General features: G+C 37.6%; 1 protein-coding gene across 3 annotated transcripts in view; it reads left to right on the forward strand.

Moving 5' to 3' along the window:
- The window catches only part of ncam1b (neural cell adhesion molecule 1b), a 132619-nt gene that overhangs the window by 73705 nt on the left and 35853 nt on the right, over window positions 1-23061 (forward strand). For 2 of the 3 annotated variants that reach the window (XM_053507201.1, XM_053507199.1), the window contains exons 2-11: window positions 1249-1323; window positions 3681-3890; window positions 4616-4759; window positions 5488-5625; window positions 7485-7602; window positions 8149-8318; window positions 8405-8547; window positions 8688-8711; window positions 14018-14047; window positions 17730-17880. In XM_053507201.1, the coding sequence (XP_053363176.1) occupies window positions 1249-1323; window positions 3681-3890; window positions 4616-4759; window positions 5488-5625; window positions 7485-7602; window positions 8149-8318; window positions 8405-8547; window positions 8688-8711; window positions 14018-14047; window positions 17730-17880 (1203 nt within the window). The remainder of the gene's footprint in view (window positions 1-1248; window positions 1324-3680; window positions 3891-4615; window positions 4760-5487; window positions 5626-7484; window positions 7603-8148; window positions 8319-8404; window positions 8548-8687; window positions 8712-14017; window positions 14048-17729; window positions 17881-23061) is intronic. The other variant, XM_053507200.1, reaches the window with a different exon arrangement.

The following is a 23061-nucleotide window of genomic DNA, read 5'->3' on the forward strand; positions in this document are numbered from 1 at the left end:
ACAAGTAGGAATACAATAAATCCGTTTGTATCCAGCTTGATTAAAAAGCCCTGGCTTCCTGCCTGCAAAAGGTCATGTTTGGTAAAATACCAATTACACAAATGTCTGTGCCCCTGTTTTGTGTAATTTTTGAAGAGATGCATGCAATAACAAAGTGGATTCTATGCATAATCGATTCATTGATCAGATAGTGATTCTGAACATGTCTGTGATGTAATCTTCTCACCCATCACATCAACATTTGTTGGCAGGAGAAGTTTAGTGTTTTGGACTGTTGATTGGAAGGTCCCAGTTTTAGACCCCAGGACAAGTTGCCACTGTTGGGCCCCTGAGCAAGGCCATCAACTGCTCAAATGTATAATGGGATAAAATGTAATTTACATTGAATATGGGTGCATGTTAATGCCATAAATGAAAATACATTAAAACAGAGAAAAGCATGTACAGTATACATTTTGGTATACATACATACAGTTGGAAAAAAGGGGCCATGTTTGGAAAATCTTATGTAAATCGATTTACATATAAATGTAAAAATAAGTTTGAATGGGAATACATTTTTTTTTAATATAATTTTATCTATTTGTAGGTAAAAACTAGGACTTTAATTTTAAGTAATATTTATTTTGGTCACCCAGCAGCCTTTGGCAGGCAGGAAGCCATGTCTCTGTTCTTAATAATGTAGCCTATGTAAAATAGAGCTGTATGAATAAATCAAATATATAAAAATATATATTATAAATAATTATTTTTTTTTGCTTAATTTAGTTCATTAAACTGATGGATCAGTTTTGATTCAGAATCAGTCCACACTGTTTATATTCAATTATTTAGGTAAACGTACAATTGTTAAATTGTCTAAAAAGGCTAAAAGCTTACTGTATGCGAAAAAATGTAAACTACTTCCATCTTTTGCAAATATATATTTTTTGGAGAGTATTGCTTCTTCCTTTTTTGTGTTTATGGGCAGTTGGTCTCTCACTGCCACCTGCTGGACTGGAGTGTGGATCAGAAGATTGTAAAAGACGATCGCTTTGTACGAGACATGACATTTAAACAAACGTTTATTAGATACATGTGGTTGTTTTAAATATACTCTAGTTCATAACTTGAAAGAAATATCAATGCTGAAGGAAAAACAGAAAATAAATATTAGTGCTACTGAATAGAATTGCATCAAAAATCGCAGTACGCAAAATTTTTTGGAGTCATATCGATTTTCTTTTTATACTGTTTTTCTTTCTGCAGCCTCTCTGCAAGTGAGCATTATGCCCCCACAAGGAGAAGTCAGTGTTGGAGAGTCTAAATTCTTTCTGTGTGAAGGTACGTTTTCCCTTTTTCTGTATTTGTTTTTTTTTTATGTACTAATTAATAGGGATGCACCGAAATGAAAATTCTGGCCCGAAAACGAAACCGAAATTTTTGGATGCACTTGGCCGAAAACCGATACCGAAACCGAAAATGGCTTCATTAAAAAACATGTTTAAAATATATATATATTTTTTTGTATTAAAAAAATGTTGCATATTGCAACTTTGCTGTCCTCCTCTGAAACTTTGAAGTGCTTCCAAACCGCCGACATACTCCGTGTTTGATGCGTAATGACAGCGCGAACGAGACGGGAGGATGGGAGAGGCGTGGCAACAATTTCGGCTTTTATTTTCGGCGCTTTCTTACGTTTCGGCCGAAACCGATAATGCTATTTCGGCCGAAAATTTTCGGCGGCCGAAATTTCGGTGCATCCCTACTAATTAAACCAGATAAGATTTTTTGAAATAATGTCGGTTTGTATGTCAAGTGGCTACTATTGATTTGTGCATGACATAAATCAGAGATGCGGCTGTCTTCACAATGTATACATAGTTGCCACATTATACAGTAAGTGTAATGCGCAGACCTATTGTTAATACACATTGTTAGTATTGGTGTTTGTAATAATGATGTTTAATGCAAATGTTGGATATATTTATTTATTAATTAATCTCATAACCATTATGTGTCTGGAGGATATGCATGTGCTGGAAAGTTAATTACTTATAAAAACTCCAGCTTGTGTAATTTTAAGTAAAGTTTATTTAATCCTGAGCAGTACTTTCATCATGGTTGTTTTATTTTTTTTTTGGGAGGGAAGATGATGAAATGTGTGAACTCTTTCTGCAGTGTCTTTATAGTGAAGCAATAACTCATCTCTCAATAGGACATAATGAAATAAAAAAATGCTCATTGTGATGGGATTTACAGGCTATACACTGCCTGGCCAAAAAAAAAAAAAAAGAAGAAGAAAGGTTACACACTAAGATTCCATTGAGTCACTTTTAGCTTTGATTACAGCACATAGTTTGTTGGTGAATTCATGTTCGAATATAATTGCTTATGCTCCAAGAAACACTCTTTTACAACTTCTGGAATATGCCTGTGCCATCAGGGAAGAAAAAAGTCCCTAGATGTGATACCATGCTCATTCAGGTTGTCATCTGACTTCACCTTATTTCTACATAATGTTGCAACCCCAGAATATAACACTGTCTCCAGAGGCTTGTACCATGGCCACTACAGTATGCATGCTGGGTGCATCACTTAATTTTAGGGATGCACCGAAATGAAAATTCTGGGCCGAAAACGAAACCGAAATTTTTGGATGCACTTGGCCGAAAACCGATACCGAAACCAAAAATGGCTTCATTAAAAAACGTTTAAAATATTTTCTTTTTGTTTGTATTAAAAAAACTAAAAATTAATTAAGCAATCAAACTTTTATTGATAATAAATAACAGTAATAAGGCTGTTTAACAATAACAAAACTTGCTTCCAAGTGCTTCCAAACCGCCGACATACTCCGTGTTTGATGCGTAATGACAGCGCGAACGAGACGGGAGGATGGGAGAGGCTTGGCGACAATTTCGGCTTTTATTTTCGGCGCTTTCTTACGTTTCGGCGGTCGAAATTTCGGTGCATCCCTACTTAATTTAATTACTTTCTTACCCTGACACGACCATTGCCCCGGAATAGGGTCAGTCTGAACTCATCAGACCACATGAGCTTTCTTAATTGCTGCAAAGGCCAATATTTATGCTCTTTAGCGAACTAAAGGCTTATTTTCTGATTGGTTTCACTAAAACATGGTGTTCTTATGACCACACAGCTGTTTAGCCACAATCCTGAAATTTCATGTTCCTTTGCCTGTGTTCAAAAGAGTTCTACTGGTGATTTCTTATGAGGCAATTTCACCAAGCGTTTGTGTGATCTCTCTCTGATTACCGGCATTAATGTTTTTTTTTTCCCTGACCACATTTATTTTATAAAGTTGAGTTCTTCTAGTAAATTTGATATTTTCTTTGGTTGATGCAGGCCAATGAGTTTACCTTTCTGAAATTTAGACATTTTGGCCATTTAGTGCATTACTAGGGGGTTATTATTGCAGGTAAATACTTAATACATACAGTATGATTACATTTTTCATCAGTGATTCAAGTATAATTATTAAAGATAATGAATTCAAATATTCTTTACCATCAGGTGTGATGTACTCCCATTTTATGCCAAAGTGTTTTGGCAACATTTGTTTTAAAGGAACGATGTTCATCACAGTTCATTGAGTTTAATGCAGAATGATGAATTAGTTTGCACATGTTGTGTTAATTGTGTTGTGTTTTAACCTTGTGCCTTTTGCTCTGATGTAGTTGTCGGTGCAGTGAAGGGAATCGACTGGTTTTCACCGAGTGGTGACAAGATTGAATCCAACAGGCAGGACATCACAGTGATCCGTAACGACGAAACATCCTCTACGCTCACTATCTACAACGCCAACATCGACAATGCCGGCACATACAAGTGTGTGGCCACCATCGGAGAGCAGCAGGCCGAGGCCACGGTGAACGTGAAGATATACCGTACGGCTTTTTTACTTTCACTCTCCTAGATACAAGATTTCAGCCTTTCTCTCTACTTTCTCACCTTTTTTGATATAGCTTTATTCTGAAATCTATTAAATAATCCTTAGTATAAATAATCTTCATTGCCAGTTAAGACCAATATTGGTTAGTTTCTGCAGTCGTTGAAGGTAAGTGTTAGCGGAGCAAAATAACTGACAAATCATAATCTGTTAATAATAACTGTTGTATAAAAGCAATATCATACTCGAGGTCGTGCTGTTGTACTAAATATAAGCACTCAGCCTGCATTCTCCTGCCTACAGCCACATCACAGCTGTGTTGATATTCATTACAACAGCACTCCTTTTGTATATAATCTAAAAATATTTTAATATAGAGAAATTATCAAGCAATATCCTACTGAAGGAGTTCTGTTTTACCGAATAGCAGCACACCTGTGATGTGGCTGTAGGCAGGAGAGCACAGCCCGAGTGCTGATATTCAGTACAACAGCACAACCTCAAAAAAAGCCAAACCAAACAATAGAAGTAGCCATAATAGTCTTCATTTTTAAAACAACACCTAAATTGTACATAATTAAGTTTGTAGTGATGTACAAACCTAAGTTTTTGTTATTTGAAAATGACTGTCATAATATGACATTGACGTTTGTCGAAACAGAATGCTGAACATTTATTTAAAGCTAGTTGGTGTCATAATTATGTATATTTATTCTTTTACAGAAAAGATTATCTTCAAGAACGCCACCTCACCACAAGAGTTTAGTGAGGGGGAAGACGCCGTGATTGTGTGTGATGTGCTTAGCTCCCCACCACCCACTGTCATGTGGAAGCACAAAAAGGCAAAAATCCAATTTGACAAAGATGGTATGACCCGATCTGTTTATTTCCCCTTCTTTTCCATTACTGTGATAATTTCTATTGATTGCATTTTGAATGTCTCATTAAATGCCTTAGGTGCTTATTTTTCTCTGTTCACCAATCATCAGGGAAACCAGCTAAGCACTCTATTATTGGGGTTTGTTCTATTGTTTCTGTACTGAATAGATGCCGTTTTATTTTAAACCACTGAACTAGAAAAGATAACAAAGCCAATAATGAATTCTTGACAGAGAACATACTTTATGGAATGACTGCTATTCTCTTATAGGGTAACTATTATACAAAATTCACCTTTTAGGCATTTTTAAACATTCAAATGGGTCTCCAGCGTGTGTGAAAAAAAGGGAAACTACTTTCCCTGCTCTTCCAATTTTTGTATTTACCGGAGTTAAAAAAAATAATTAGATTTTGTACTTAATGTGACCTCATATAAGGAAACCCCTCCCCTGGCTTGTTGCACAGCTCATCTGTCGTGGTGTGGGGCACGGCTAGACAGAGCACATTTACATAAATACTGAAATTATGTTCGGGGTTGATGTACTAAAAGAATGCATTATCTGAGAGGGTTTCAGACACACTTTGTATGAGCTTGGAGAGCTATGTTATCTTTAAACTGTTAGGCTAGATTACACTTATATTTAAGTTAGGGTTATATGAATGATTAAATGAATGACATTTTTTTTCCCTTTTTTTTGTCAAATCTGCTCTTCTAGTTCGTTTCAAAATTTTGGACAACAACCACCTGCAAATAAGAGGGATCCGAAAGGCAGATGAAGGAGTGTATACCTGCGAGGCTCGTATTATGGCTCGAGGCGAGATTGACTTCCGTGATATCAGAGTTGTAGTAAACGGTGAGCACTCAGAGCTTTATATTTGTGCTTTAAAAGGGTTGCGGTTTTGTGCTAAATTACTGTTTGTCACATTCGAGTGCCACGCTGTTCAACCCAGACGCTCATTATAACGATTTGGTCTGAATGGAGTAATTTACTGCTGTGTCTTCAATAAAGAATCTACAGTAAAGCCTTGCCATAACAGAACACACACATACATAGCAGAGCTAATACCAAAAAAATAAATGTTCTTTTTGTTTTGTTTTCTGTTTAGCAATGGATGCCGCATGCTTCATATATTAAATGTTTGCAGTGGTTTTTTTTTCCAGTATGATAATCTATTTCCTAACTGTGCAGAAGGAAGTCAAGGACTTCTTTTTTACATTATAGCTCAGTAGTAGAATTCATTTACTCGAACTCCCATTTCCAGCCAAACAGTTCAGTACTAAATATACACAGTAAGATTTGTGGGCCGCATTAGAAAGAAAGCATTTTAAAAGGTGTCACTAAACACACGTCGCACAAGAAGACATTTATAGTGAAAGCTTATATCTGTAAATCCAGTGCTCTGTGGATTTCCATTGTAGCCCTGTGAGAACCGTCAGTGTTGTTGTAAATTACTCTAGAAATTCCTAAGCTCTGAGCTGATACTGTAAGCTAAATATGTTTTTTACCCTTGTGCAAGCTTGTGCTTCACTGGTTTTATTAAAGCATTTACAAGTGTTAGAGCTATTGCATCACAAGCATCCTAAATGGAAAGACACAAATGGAACATAAGCAATGTAATGCAGCATTAGTGTACATATTACACCTATAGTGACATTTTGAATATTTACACAGCAGACAATATTCACAGTTGGCAAATGTAGTCAAAAGAAAATAAAAATCCCTAAAATCATCTAATCATCTAATGTAATATGATAAGTCGTGTTTTTTTTTTCCAGGTGTATCAGTCGTAAAATAATTTCCCGCAGGATTTTCTCATGCCTCAAGGGTTTTAAAAAATTATTGAGTAGAAACATACAGTATAAGTTTGGGTTTTTCAGTAACTTCTAGATTACTGCCATTATTGTATGCCTGGAAAGAAAAAATATGGACTGCAAATTTAATATATATTTATATATCAAGAAGTACACAAAATGTACTTCTTGATATATAAAAAAGTGAATATTATTGGGAATATAGAGCATCGTACATAAATATTTATATAATAATCATAATAATTTTTAATGAGCACATTAGGTGTTCAAAACAACATGGCAATTTAACAATATGGCATTCAAAAAAAGTTACTCATGCAGGTGGCATGGTGGCTTAGTGGTTGCCACTGTTGCCTCGCTTTTGCCTCTGGGGTCTTTAGGTTTTAGTGTTGCGTTTAACTTTCTCCCAATTCTTGGTGGGTTTCCTCTGGGTACTCCGGTTTTCTCCCATAGCCCAAAGATAACCAAAGTAGACTAATTAAAATAAAATTTCCAAGTTGATCTAGGTGTGTAAGTGTGACTGTGGGTGTGCTTGTGTGCCCACTCCCGCTTAGTGCTCAGTTTCCTGTGATAGGCCCGATACTGTACAAGATAAGCGGTATAGAGTGAGTGAGTGAATGAATGAATGAATTACTGAATGTGCACGACTATATGAAGCCACAAGATAGTAAATGTGTGCATGGGATATAATATATAATTTTTTTTCATGCTTTTAATTCCCTTCTTGAGTTGTTCTTTGGTAAATTTAACGTGCTGTTTAAATACCCATCTGCGCAATTCCAGGCATTAAATCCTTACTGTGCATGCGCAAATCAATTATAAACACACCTCTGAGAGGACACAATAATAAGAGGGTTGGTAATGTATTCTGCATTAATATTTTTTTCTTTCTTCCCCCAGTCGCTCCCACGATCAGAGTGCGGCAAGCCGAGGTGAACGCCACCGCCGACATAGGCCACTCTGCCATGCTGGCCTGCGATGCAGACGGCTTCCCCGAACCCACTATCACATGGACGCGGTAAGCCCGTCTACACCATCTCCCAGAATCCTCTTGATGAAAGAGAGCTATTCATGAACCCCCCCATCCAGCTTCCAGCCACTTCTCACCATGGCGGGCGTGTGTCCTGATTAGGAGATCAAAGGCAAGAGGAGAAATCCTCTGAATAAAAGTAAAGAACATTTGTTCGCAATGTGGTTGAGGGCAAGCAGGAGCACATCATTAGTAGTTTTGAAGCATGCTTATTCTCTTGGCAGCTTTCGTCTCCTGAGTGGAACTCCCTGGGGAGGTTGCAAGGGAAGTGTAAAAATCTGGTCCACAGTTTTCTAATGGGGCTAGTGTTGTGTTTATTGTTTGTTTGATTCTGGGGGATGGGTGTGCTGCTGCTTTTGCCAAAAAAATGCAACCCAATCCCATAGCCCTCATTTCCTCCTATCCACCAAAAAAAATGAATTCAAATGACTTACCAACTAGAAGCAAATGTTTTTATTATAAACGCACATGTTGAAAAATTCTCAGAGGCTTTCCAAGTCTTTTCAGCTGGCTCTGCTTTTCTATATTTGATAGTTTTCTCAGGAGTACGGTTCTTCTCGAGAGCGGGGATAAGTACAGCTTCAACGAAGACGGCTCAGAGATTACAATAAGGGATGTAAAGAAGCTGGATGAAGGAGATTACACCTGCATTGCCAAGAACAAAGCCGGGAGTAATGAAGAAGAAGTCAGCCTCAGAGTTTTTGGTAACTATTTGTATTTCTTGTTGTCGACATCAGGCGCTTTATCTTCACATGAAAAATGTCTAAAACCGAGAATTTGGTGTTGGTAGTGAAACCCAAAATCACATACCTGGAAAACAAGACCACTACGGAGATGGAGGAGCAGATCCTTTTGACGTGTGAGGCCACGGGAGATCCGACGCCCAGCATCACGTGGAGCTTCGGGACGCACTTCTTTGCCGAGGGAGAACAGGTATTCATTCGCCTTTTCTTCTCCTGATATTTGATGGATTTCCAGTAAAACCCAGAGTTCATCTCTTCTTAAAATGCATGTAGTACAGTATACTAAGGTCGGAGCTGTCTTTTACACAGAGGATTTGTTTCTGTCTGCAGGAGCATCTAAAGAGGATTTATCAGGTATGAGATCAGAGCAGCAGGTACAGTAAGTCGAATCTCCAGAAAGCCTCCCGAAATCATCCGAGACCCTTCATTAATCCTAGATTTGGGCCAGAGCACTGATAAACTATCAGACGAGGTGTCTGCTTAAGTTACTGCCTGCTGCTGAAATTCCTTTTCTTGCACCCTCCTAAAGCCACGATCTTATCAGGGATTACGGAATGAAAATTAAAAAGATATGTATTTGAAGGTCTTGTCTCGGCAGCAGCTTCCACAATAGAACAGTGGTGATTAAAACTCTTGCTAAACCCTCACTCAGTTTTAAATCATGGCACTTGAAGTCTTTTTTGTGCCACCATTATTAAAGGGTCAATATGAATTACCTGATGTATTTTTTTTCTTTCCATTTCCATTTTTATTTTAAATACCCCATCGTCATTCCCATCATGTAGTCATGTGTTTGTAGGATCCCATTTAGACAAGTGCCTGAATGTGCACCAATTTCACCAGCCTGTGTGGACTCACAGGGCACATTATTCTCATAGTAAAAAGAAAAATAATTCGCAGCGGTCGATTTATTTATTTATTTATTTATTTCAGCTTTTTTTTTTTTTCTGCCACAAAAGTGTCTGGTTTTGCAATGAGCAGGGAAATAAAAAGAAGCTAAAAAGCTGCAAAAGGCAAGTGGCCATCTTGCCGCTAATTATTTTTCAGAATGTGTCACTCCTCTGTGGTCTCTTAAGCTCGCCATCCAAACTATGCACAACACCTACACAGTCGGTTAAAGTGGCGCTGCTGGCGAAAGCACTCATCATCGGGCGCTTTGGTGGAAAAATCAAGCATTATTCTCTCAGCGGGATTTCAGTGTCTCAGCTCATGTCGAACCCTGTGCACAGTAGCAAGCTTCCTCTCTGAGTTTCTCCTAAGTAACATGATGTGCATATGGATTGTTTTTTTTGTTTTTTTAAGACGATGGTCATTTAAAACTGCATGTGATTGCCTGTTCACGTAGCTTTTGCACAAAAATGACCTGTCAGATGTCCCCTAGTTTTTTTTCCCCTACCTTTTTTAAAATGAATATTCCTCTCTCCCTTGAGGAGGCCTCTAGCTCGTAGCTCATCAGCTGTATTTGTGCTATTTGGTGCAATAAATGAGATGGTTTATTCCTCTGTCGTATTTCTCCAGCCCTAGCCCAGTTAACAAGGGCGCCTGACAAATGAGAGGGCTGTAAAGGCAGTGGGCTTGAAGAATTCTCGGGTAATAAAGCCTTGAGTATATGCATCAAGAGCCAGAGGAAACTGGGTTTCTCTGTATGTGAACAAGAACTAATACATGAGCCACCTTCTCCTGGGCTTTTTTTTTTTTTCTTCTCCTTCCTCTATCTCTGCTGTGCTCCTCTGAGTCAACTTTTCCATGACTCACCTGTAAAACAGATTAGCGCCCGAAGTCAGACACATGGCATTAAATATTAAATCTAGCCAGAGATGGAGATATCTCTAAAAAGAGAGATAGACATAGAGATAGAGAGAGAGAGACATGTTTAAATTATGCCTTTTAAAAGATCAAGACATACAGAAATGATATTTCGCTAGCTCCAAGGTGATATAGTTCCTTTGGGTTTTTTTTTTTTGCCCCCAAAATTTTTTTTTCTAAGTGGCTCATATAGCAGCCCATGATGTTTTTCAGCAGATAAGTTTTCAGATCATTCTTGTCCGCTGTCGTGCATCGGCCAGTCGGTCTGTCGTCTTACACCAGTGATGTAACCCTCAGAACGTTCCAGAAGGGATAAGAGATCCTCCTACTCTGGCCTGTCTGATGAAATAAAGTTATTGATCCAGTTCTTTCTCTGCTTCTGACAACTGCTCGGCAGTGTGCGGTATTTCCTGCACCTCAGAAACAACCCCCACACTGGCAATGCATGAAAGCATCTTTCCCCCTCGCACCAAAATGATTGATGATGGTATCGGCATCTGCATGCACGCTTCCTGAACATTCTTGATTTTTTTCTTCTCTCACCTTGTTAAATTCCACATAGATTTTTCCCCCTCGCTGTGCTCTTGTACTGATTTCATATTTCATGCTTGTTTACAGACGTCTTCCTGACGCCCAGGCGGTACTGTCTGTTCCTTGAATTAATTCAGATTTTCTGTATGTTATTGAACAACTCCACATCCCAGCCTAATTGGCAGACTTTTCCAGGAAGCCTCAAGGCATTACGGTCATATGTACACCACTAAGATGCTTTGATGTAATGAGCTGTTTTCATTTTACATGACAAAGGTCTCATGGGCTGTTTATTCATTCAGTCAGCTTTGTCCTGGTTAATAAGTTGCCATTCCAAGGATGGAATCTGAATGGGAGTCTAGACACCTTCAGTGACACCTAGGGGTAATTTAATATAGTCAGTCCAATGACGTTATAGAAGAAAACCAGAGAATCTGGAGGATATTATACAAAGTATAATATTAAACCATGTTTTAAAGGTAAATATTATATTATGCATAGGATGTGCTTCTAGTATATATACTGTATATATATATATATATATATATACACTCCCCATGTCTGAGCGCTATACTGCTTCAAGCTAAATCTGGGTTTACACTGTGCAATTTCAACTTGTCACACTCTACAAGATGATCCCAATAAGACTCCTGTAACAGTCTGTGCGATAACATGTTCTGGATGTCAGATTAAATGATAGCGGTAGCTAATATGTACTGGGTGTGCAACGACTCGGCACAGGTTTGTAGCTCTTCATCTGGAAAGCATCAAACAGTTTTACGCCGTCACAACAGTAAATAAACTCCACGAACAAAAGCTTATGCACGTTAAATAGCTACATCCACATCTGGAAGCTAAGATTTGTCCTCTGTTTTTCTTTCCATATCTTGTTCATTTTTGTTCTGTGGTAATAGAGACATTCACTCTGCTATCACACAGTGGTATTCTTTTAACTCCGGTATATATCATTTTCTTTATACCGTAAGGTATATATTGGTGACACTCTGGGAGTATTAAAGCAAAAAATTTCAGACACTGCCACAACTTTGTCATCAGCTGTCTTTGGTCGAGGCAGCTCTATAAATCAGCCACTGGTGAGCATATCATATGAATAGTTCTAACACCACTGATCTCAACTCCCAGCAAAAAGATATTCATTTAAGATATGGGATTGTGCCAACGAGAGCAAAATCAGGGCGGATATCTTGGAGTGTAAAGCCGGTCCAAATTGGGGTAATAATTATACAGTGCGTTAACTCAGGACTTTTGATTGTGCAGAATAACAGAAGACTACATTTATTTCTCTATATAATCCCCTGCTTCATTAATGCAGGTTTCACTATTGCTTGGATTACCATTAAGGGTGGATGTTTTCTCAGTACTCCAGAGCTATGATCAGACCTCCCGTTTTACGTTTGAAACGCTGGCCTTCCAGAAACTCCATTAATGAACTAAACATGTGGAAAGGGCTTGGATTGAGATTAGGACTGTACGGGGGATGTTACAGTAACTGCAGAGTTTCTGTAATGTGCAAGTGGTGTTGGTGAATGATTATGTGTACAGTTTTCGAGACAGATGCGTCTCCTCCACAAGTTGTCACCAAGTTATTCATTGATTTTTAAGAATCAGAGGATCCACTTGCTGAATGTTCTTCGAAACGACTGCGGTGGGCTCCAAACCACCTTGGCCAGGATCGTCATTCACAGACTTGTGTCTCACGGCAATTGTCTCCTTTAAAACATTTGCATTATTTAAATGTTTTACTGCAGCTAAGAATCTCATCACCGTACTGTACTTCTGTAAATGTCAATTGGTTTTACACCTTCATTTTCAAGCATCTTTATCACAAGTCCTGGGCTGACTTGGATGCCGCTTATAGTAGTAACATTTACTAACATTTCAGTGTACTTTTTTAAGAAAATGGATAAACCATATTTCCACCTAATTCATCTTATAAACCACCTAATTCCTTAACCTATTACCCACTATTAAAGACACTGACTAAACTAGCTCTCATTTCTCATTTATTTTTAACTTGTTGAATTTGCTACCATTGGTAGCTGGGAGAAAATTACTTAAACTAGTATATTAGGCTGTTGGAAAAAATGTGAAAAAGATTTTGCTAGCTACTGTAATGCAAGCATTTAAGCTGGAACTCATAGGGGAATTACATAAAATTCAGAATGCATCACTTGAATTCTCAAAATCGAACTGTACAGGTTATTTTTTATTAAGAAGATGCAGAAGAACAAGTGCTGAAGTGCTAAAAGAGAAATACAGCACTTTTGAATAAGAATCGAGTCAACTTTTGAGTGCTGAAGCTTTATACCATCTTGTCATTGATTTTTTTTTCCCCCCATAAGACACCTGGACATGTTTTATTCCTTAGTTAAATATGTGTCAAGCATAAAACGTACCCACCCTACTATGCATGGATTTACAAGGTTATTTCCTTTTTTGGTTATCTGAAGGCTTTCGCTTCAGTATTTATCTTTTTTGCATTTAAACAGACTTGTATTAGAGATCTTTTCTTCGTTTATTCCTTAGAAACTTGTCAAACATACCAACCAGGTTAACAGAGGCTCGGTTAGAGGATGCGCACTACTTAATGCCCTGTACAGTGTGTACACACTGTCTAGCAGTGTCCCCTGCTAGACAGTGTGTACGGCTCTCAGATCTCTTAACATGTTGTTTACAAGACGAATGCCAGATGAGTAACAGCCCCACATCGCCATTATTATAACAAGACTTTTTTTTTTTCTAATGCAATTTTGATTGTGTAGATCTGCATCTTCACACATGATACACAGACCATTTGCATGGCAGTAATTGGAATGCAGCTTAGCTTTGAGATTTGATTTTCATCACACTTGCTTGTAACCTTGGCTGTTCATCTCATTCAATTCATTATCGGATTAGCATGCCTTTGTTTTTTTGTTTTTGTATCTGAAGTAGGGGAGAAAATACTTTGAATTTAATGAGGGAATTAGAAAAGTCACAATGGAACACTTAACCTTTTCTACAGACTGTTAATTGTTGTTAATAATTTATGCTGTATGTTCCAAGTACTAATTAAGAAAGGTGTGGGGGGAAAAAACCCCGCAACAATTATATTCTTTGCTTTGCTTCGGATGTTTTTTATTTTCAATTTTTGGCATATTTTTTTTTTAAATCATGAGCACATCTTGCTAGACTAATTTGGTGAAATATTCCATGCCTGTCGTATTTTGTTTGCCTGGGTTTCATGTTGGGCGCTGACTGAGGATCAATATCAAAAAACTGCTTGTTTTTGTTGTCATCTTGTCTCTCTCTGTTTTCTGCAGGCTTCTTGGACTCGACCCGAGCAACACAAGGTACAACTTCTATACACTTACCTGCAAAACCATACCGTATTTTTACATTTTCTTTACACTGTAGATGTTTGATGCAGTTTTACTTATATTCTATTTATAAGAAAAAACTGTAAGTGTGATAGTGTTTTGTTATGGAGTGTTTTGTGAAAGGCAACATTTCTTGTATTAACTCAACATGTGAAAAATGTTTCAGTTTGTTACAAATACGCTCCTCTACTTGACTTATTTTTTCAAGAACGTGACAAGTGCATTTATATCTGAATATTTTATGCTTTTTGTGCCTTCTCTTGCAAAAGACTCTTTATATTCTCGAACATATCTTCCAGCAAAGCAAGGCAATCGTGAAACAACCAACAGCATGTGCAATGGTTAATGGCCGGCCTGCATTATTAACAAGGCTTCTCGGCTGAAAACTATGGCCATGAAACATTAATATGCCGCTGTTCTCACATTGCAAATAAATATCCAGAGCTTTATGTCTGAGAAGAATGGGAGATACGGCGCGCTCAATACAGCGGCTAAACTACAGTACCTCGCTGCATTGTGTGGTCCTGTGACGTGCTAAAACCGTGGCACGAGGGTCAGAGGTCACTGCTCGGCCACTCTGGGAAACAACAGGACGCAGACTGGGCAAGGCTCAGCTTTCCCCCTTAGGGGGTAGATTGAATTATGTTGTGCATAGCAGATGGGGAAGCTGCTGATCTCTTGCTAAAAAGAGAATGTGCATTATGTAAGTGCGACTGACTCTAGAGACAGCAGTGGCATAATGAAAGTCCCAGACACACCTCTTCGACTGGAATCGTTCACAAATAGAGCTGTCATTGTGGACCGTTGCAGCATACAGCTCTGTAATAGAGTAAGATATAGAAAGAGAGAGAGAAAGAGAGAGATGGCTTGGAGACATATAAAGGGCAAAATATCAATGTGCTACTTGAGGAACTAGCACACAACACTTTACAGCCTGAAATATGTGTTTATGTGTTTGTGTTTGGCTCAAAACCTATATGAGAAACTGACAATTTGTGTCATCTTCCAGAAAACATATTCACCTTGTGCACTTCTATTTCTGTCACGTAAATAACTGCAGCAATTCTCCTCTTGTTCCTGTTCTATCCTCTCCCATGTAGGACTTTGTCCGAGTTCTGCCTTCTTTTGTAATGTTCGTACAATACAGATGTCCAGAATTTATTCCAAAGGCAGTCAGATTAGACTATATCAGAATAGTTGAGGGCCGGTTTTAGTGCTCCAGGATTGTGAATGTCATTTTAATGGAATAAGCACAGCAGGGTATGACCTGACAGCCAGTAACCTAAGAAACACAAGGTAATATATATTTTTTTGCACTCCTTTTGACACTGGCTACTTTAGTTAGAGCTTCTTTCAAGAGTTTGTGAAAGGTTTTCTATTCTTACTGGTTGGCATGGTAAAAATCTTATGCCCGATTTGCTCTGATAAAAAAGTTGCTTTTGCCTGGAAAAGGCAACTGCTAGGTTTTCTTTCTTCTTTGTATCTGTTTCATATTCTCTCATGATATGAAATTTCTTAATTCCTTATTTACCACAGCAGTTTCTTCACATATGAGACACATGTATTCGCTTTGACTGAATGATACATGAATACATCCAAAACATGATTCAGGAACCAGTTTTGCAGGTGTATCAGAGAACAAAAAGGCTCTTGCAATCTAGTTGTGTTTATACAGTCTGCTGCCACCATCAGGTCAAAGGTAAAATTGTAAAATGTTGGCTAATGGTCCACCTACAGTACCATTTATTCTAAGAGGAAAGGCACAGGCCAGTTAAAATCTCTCCAAAGGATGCATTTGGAGCTGGGACACCCCAGTAATACTAATGCATGTTTTACTTTAGATCAATAAAGGACAGATTAAGTGCAGGTTAAATTGTGTGTGTGTGTGTGTGTGTGTGTGTGTGTGTGTGTGTGTGTGTGTGTGTGTGTGTGTGTGTGTTTGTGTATTACCAGTGGTTGACAAACATTTTGCAACCTTCACTCCCTCTGGACTCCTAATTGACACTACATCAGCCTTCGTTTCTAGCAGTAGGGGATGTGGACCTCATTGAAAAACCTTTTTGCGGAGCAATCTACTTCTGTTCCAAACACTCCCAGCACTTTCCATGGTGGTTTTATCCTAAACAACAGCTATCAAATGCACAGAAGGGGATGACATTGCTGACCATAATCTGACTACTTGAACCTGTCTATTTTGGCTAAGCACATTATTCTATTTTCTGTATAGCCCCTCCATCTTTCAGCTTATAATGTGATAATTAACACTGATAATCTTCCTTTTAAAGATTACAAGGGGAAAAAAATCTCAAGAACCCTTTCTAGTGAAAAAAAAATGTTAAGGGAAATATTAACATTATTCTTTAGTTTTTTGTTACATGAAAAATGTGCAAAAAACCTTTATAAAAAAAAGGATTCATAATAATACAAACACTTAAATTTTTCCCATCAGCTTTTCTGTTTTCAAATGATTAATTAGTACTGTGAAACTGTGATATTTTTATGCAGGGTTATTAAGATTTCAAAATGTGACACCCCTAGTCATAACGCCTGCACAGTTTTAGGAGGCTGGTTTACTTTTTGGCTGTGCTAGAATCAAAAATTTTAAATGCTGACTATATCTCATTGAGATTCATGGGGGAAAAAAAATCAATGCTAAAAGAAATCACAAGTGTGGGATGTTGGGTTGTGTGTGTACGCGTGTCGTGACGCACCACACTGTGCCCTAAGTGGATTGGGTCTGCTGAATTCGCACCACTCTAAAACAGTTCCCTAAGTTACACTCTGCATTATTGATGGGTCCTGCTTGCACCCCTATCAACCTACCTATCTACCTACCCACTTTTATTTATATCTGCCTTATGCACCTTGTCACTGCATATGTCTTCTCAGGGTACCTTGAACCTGACACCTAGGGCTTTTCAAGGCATAACAAAGCAGTTTCAGATTCTGTAATAGAACCTACTTTAAAAATAAATAAATAGAAGTTCAGTCGCTGACACGCAGCGTAAACTCTTCAAAAGGAACACCTGTCCCCATGCTCATTTATGCAGTTTTCCAATCAGCCAGTCACAGCTCAATGCATCATGCTTATTACATCAATGAATAAAATCATGCAACTGCAGATCCGGAGATTCAGTTATTGTAATGTTCACATCAAATATCACAAAGTGTGATTTTGATCATGGTTTGTTAGTGGTGTCAGATAGGCTGATGTGAGATTTTTTTTGACAAATTCACTATCACATCTTGGAATTTCATGTATCTGGAGTTTACACAGAATAGTGCATCTGCAGTTTTGAAAGTGGAAATACTTGGCTGATGAACACAAGCAAAGGAGAAGTGATAGACTAGTTTCAGCTTACAAAAAGTAAACACACTTACAACTGTGAACAGAAATGCATCAGAACTCACAATGCATGACACAAATGGGCTAAAACAGCAGAAGCCCACATCAGATTCCAGTCCTGCCAGTGAAGGTCAGGGATCAGAGGTAAAACTTTCTGAATTGCTGACCAAAACTAGATCCACTGGTTGATTGGCCAACTTCATGAATAAGCACATCTTTTATCAAAGGTCCCAGTGAGTGTACAGGTAATATAATTGTGTAAGTTTGAATGCCTGTGAAGTGAATTTGTTCTTGTCTGTGTCTCTCTAGATTGAACACGGAATTGTGGTGGCACGCAGCGACGCTCGTGTCTCCTCTCTGACACTTAAGTATGTCCAGTATACCGATGCTGGACAGTACGTCTGCACAGCCAGCAACGCCTTAGGCCAGAGTTCACAGTCCACGTTCCTTGAAGTGCGCTGTAAGATCTTTTTCCTTTATATTTTTATGTACACCATTTATTTTCTATTTATATAACAATGGTATGTCCTAGTGTGCATTTTCAGGATCTCTGTCTATCTAAAAAGGCCAATATCCCCATCACACACCACCACTTGCCCCTATATATCAGTATTTGCACCTGCATTTTATTGCACAATAACATTTTACTACTTGGCCCTTACTTATTTATATAAATACTGTAGGCATAGATTAGCCAGTGGTCTTCTGCTAGTTATATGTTGCTATCGGGTTTCGAGTAAGAGAGATATCTCCTCAGTCCAGATTTATTTCACAAACATTATTTAAAATTTTATATATTCATTGCAGCCATACAACTTTCTAATCTTGAACTTTCCACTGACAAAACACATTAGTTTCGAGTTGCCATTATTTATTGGCTGAATTGTTTCTAAATTATTAAGGTTTAGAATAAAGCCGATTCAGTTCAACGGGCTAGGCATACAAACTAATGACTATAAGACTTTAATAATATATATATCTTTAATAAGTGTGAGTTTTGCTTTCCATAGCTGCGACTAAATGAAAATATCACAGCCCCCCTGGCTACGCTTCACAGATCCCATTCTAAGACCCATTGTCTAGCTTATCCTGGGCTGCTCTTGTCTGGTAATAGATAGGGTGAAAAAAAAAAGGGGGGGGGGGGGGTACTTTTTTGCTGTTTCATTGTCTGTCTCATTTTATTTTATTCTTTAATATGTTTTGGCAGGCAATTAACTTAAAAAAATTACTTGAGTATTGTTCCACAATAAATACTGTAATGAGACTGTTTAAATGCATTTATAACGCACAGAAAGGAAAGTGCAGCGCTAGCTAGAACGATCAAACATACTGTACACGTGCCAAAGACAGCAACACAAATTGCAAATTTTCTCACAATATAACATCCATTTTCCAATATTTAACAACTGCATCATTAGAATGTATTTCTCACAATAAATAATTAGCAATAAATACATTTATTTATGTGAATCTACTCAGTGACAGCATATTTACATGTTCATGATCAAATTTAAAGCCTACTAGATTTTAATTGGAAAGGTGAAAGTCGCAAGTCTGGGCATTTTATGATGTACCACATTCTGTGAATTTCAGTATAAGTTTTACTGTTTGCTCTTATTTAACACATTACTGTTATACATTTAGCTGCCAAGAATTGTCTAAAAATATCTGCGCAGGAAACGTTTTAACACTTACAGTGCCCAAACACTAAGCCAATATTAAGAAAAAGCGGTTACAATTCACAGTACTATCATTTCTAATTTATAGGGTGTAATATTCACTCATCGACCACTTAAATAGGCATTAAATAATCATTAGCCAAACAAGTGGCAGGAACGCAATACATAAATTCATATAGATAGAGCTCAGAATGAGAGGGGCTTTGTAGAGACTTTGTAGGGTGTAATGTGTATATTTTAATGATGATTAGTACTGTAATATACTGTACAGTATATTCAAGTGACACTCTGTGGTTTTTAGCACCAGTACAAGTTTTTAAAAGATCATGTTTTTATGTGACTTATGTTTTTGGCCAAAAATAGAGAGAAAAATATTAGTCTGTATGTACTGTAGCAGTCATTTATGGTATATACATTTTCAAAAATAAGTTTTACCATGGTATAGGTAGTGTGGTAGTTTGATGCAACTTAGTGTATGGTACCGTGGAATTTTTGTTATGGAATTTAATTGTTAAAATAGTATGTAATATACTGTATATGGTATGGTTCTATCGTGGTACAAACATTGGTACAGCAGCATATGTACAACAGTATGTCACAAAAGTATGGTTCTACCAGGAACCGTAATATGGTACTATGGAATACATACTGTACCTACATACTGTCTAAAAATATATATACCACTATATGTATGGACAAATTTACTAGGCATTAAAAATTGGTATTAAAGTTCATATTTCTAATACAAATTTATTGAGACAAATTGAAAATGACTGCAAATCTTTTTATATTAACATAGGCACCGGCCACTTCTTGCATCGTTCACCGAGCCTTTGCATGAACATTTTTTTATTGTCTCCGGACGTAATGTGCCATTCCTCCCTTTCACAATACACCACCATCTCTGCACAAGGACAATGGAATTCCACACTTCATAGCATGCTGCGATCTTAGCTCCCTCCTGAACAATGAATTGGTTGGCTATCTTTGTTTACATTGCATTTGCTGCCTCTCGTGCCCGATGCCTATACTATTGATGCAGGAAATATGAAATCCTATTAATTATGATCTCTTTTATTCATGACTCCAGTGATACTACAATTTTTATATGCATTAAGTATTTTACCCACCCTGCATATAGTGTACAGTATGTTGAAAGTCTCAATCTGACATATAACAATATGATAGTTTCTGAAGTATGCCATACCAGTAGTACAGGTTTGTACTAAGATATCTAATATTGTATAGTTTGTACAGTTTTTATTGTATAGTATGTACAATTATAGTGTACCATAATAGATATCTGCTGAATTGGTGAACTGGTATCCACTGTGGTACCCAATAAACGCCACAATACCTACCATGGTATTCATCAAAGAATGGTTGTACCTACAATAGTACTACATACAATGATCCTACAATAGTAGCAACTAGAATGAAGTACCACAGTGGTTTACCATAGTGAACTATAGTATACTATAGTAAAAATTTTTAAAGGTAACATACCGCTAAACTTGGTAGCTACCCAATGGAACATGGCATTCACCAAAGTATTGTGGTACACATTATGGTCCAACGGGGTACCCAATAAAGTTCAATAGTACCTACCCTGGTACTACATAACTCCTATGGTGTGTACCATGGTTATGTCATGGTAATAGTACGGTAGGCACAGCTGGTATCTAATATGGCAGGTTTTTTCACATTAGGTATGTTAGTACATACTACTGGTATGGTATATTAGAGTCAGTACAATATTACAAACTATAGTACATACTATGTTAAAATTTCTTATGGGTTACCATTCCCTTCTTAAAGAATTAGCTACCTACCTGGATAACTTGTGTCTTTTTTAATATTGAAATTGACTGAAGCATTTTGGAGACCATATAAACCCTAGTTCATCTATAAAGTTTATATATAATTACTCCAAACATATTTGTATGTTAAAAGAGAAATTTTAAATCATAGGATTCAATTAAATTCTTCAATACAAGCTTGATTTTCTTTAATACATTTCTGTCTGTAAGACTAATTCTGTTTAGTGTTGATAATGTGTGTGATAGGAATATAGGTCGGCAGTAAGAGTTTACAACATGCTGTATACAACATTAAAAGTAACGATATGTATTTAACACCTTCACTTTAAAGATTTTAACACCAGGAGTTTTTTTTATTTTATTTTCTGTGTGGGTAGTTTATGTTTGTTACCGGCTAATTTGACCCAGGTGCCGTGTAGTGCATTTACCCAGACGGTGTTTTGTTAATTGGCTTGTAATACATGTCATTTCATTTAGAGTGTGCTTGGTGTACAGCAAATCACTCATCCTACACTTTAAGCCCCTGTATTGTTTTTTTTTTATGCTGCTCCATGATCCTTAACAGAGAGCTCTAGTGTGAGGTTTTTTTTGCTTGCATTTGTGAGCAAAAATGAGTAGGATTTTGGCTCAGGAGCACATGTGTGAGAACAGATTTTGACCTGTTGAGATTACCACAGTGACTTAATAAACAAACGGCTCTATTGTTAACAAAAAAATCTTTTCACAAGGCAGATGGCCCTCTGCTTTGCATGTATGTCTGCTTCACAGATAAAAGGTCCAAATTCCTGTTTTTCATACCTTAGATGAATAAACTTTAGGTACAGCTTAAGGGATTTGCAAATATATGAAAGTGATGACTACAAATTATAACAAACTTTTGACTGTAGGCATTATGCATCAGCACAATATACACCCATCAGCCATACCATCAACATCAATGCCAGGTGTATTGGTCACTGTATACTTTGGCAGCAAACTGGTGATAGGATCATAGACAATCAAAGCTCACCTATATCAATGAAGGCTCACCAAAGTCCAGCCAGTCCAGTTCGATCCCACAGAAAAACCACTGCCGCGCAAATTGACAAAAAAAAAATCAACGCTGGCACCAGAGGACCCGGTAAACCACAGTCTGCCATGCAGGAGGCCCAGCAAGTTAAAAACCTAAAGCCCCCTGACTCGGCCTCCAAACTCCCCAAACCCCACGCGCCCATGGGATATGCTGGACAAACAACTCTTGTCCGTGGAGACCCCACCCAGCAACCCACAGAATCTAAAGCATCCGCTGTCAATGTCCCGGTTCCAGCCACCACAACACACCCCCAGAGGTCTTGTAAACTCATGTCACAAGAGGCCAGAGCCATGTTGTTGGCACAAGGGGAACCCAAAACAATTAAGAGCTGATTGGTGTATATGTGTCTGTGGAAGAAAAGCAGTTTTGGGCATGCTGGTTAATTGCTTAGTTTCCAGTTTCTATTACTAACCGTCTGAAAAAATAAGTAACATTTCATGTATGCTTTCAGTAGTGTTTATGCTGTGGAGACAGATCCAATCATGCATCTCTGCCTGCCTGAAAATTAATAGAGAAGGGACTCCCTGTTATATCCTTAATCTAGCAGCATATTGGAAGTGGCGTCTTGACAACTTCCATCAGCTGTCAGCTTCACTTATACTGTTGCCAAAGCATTTTGTAACCTAATATTTAAACTCATGCTAAGCAAAAACAAACATTCCAGCCAAACAATGCACTTAACAGCGAAACTCACGTTAATTGTGGTTGAGAGTGAAACCTCATAGACGATTTATAAAGTGCTTCCAATATTTTAGCCAAACAGATTTTGCATTATTTTCATTCACTGCTTAAAGAGGACTTCACAGTAATGTTAATTAACAGATTAATCCTTTCCCCCCAAAAAAAAGAAAAGAAAAAAAAAATACAACTTCTAGTAGACAGAAAGAATTTATGAATTACCACCGCTAATGCAGCGTTGTAGACAGTCAATAAAATAACACGACTGTTAGTACATAAGAAATTTCTAACTTACATCTATTAATAGATAAGGAACCTGGAAAGTATCGTCCAAGTCACCAGCTCATGCTAAATGTTTAAGACTTGTTAATTCATAAAGTTTGGCATTTATT

Source organism: Clarias gariepinus, chromosome 11 (genome assembly GCF_024256425.1).
Source record: "Clarias gariepinus isolate MV-2021 ecotype Netherlands chromosome 11, CGAR_prim_01v2, whole genome shotgun sequence".
Taxonomy (NCBI): domain Eukaryota; kingdom Metazoa; phylum Chordata; class Actinopteri; order Siluriformes; family Clariidae; genus Clarias; species Clarias gariepinus.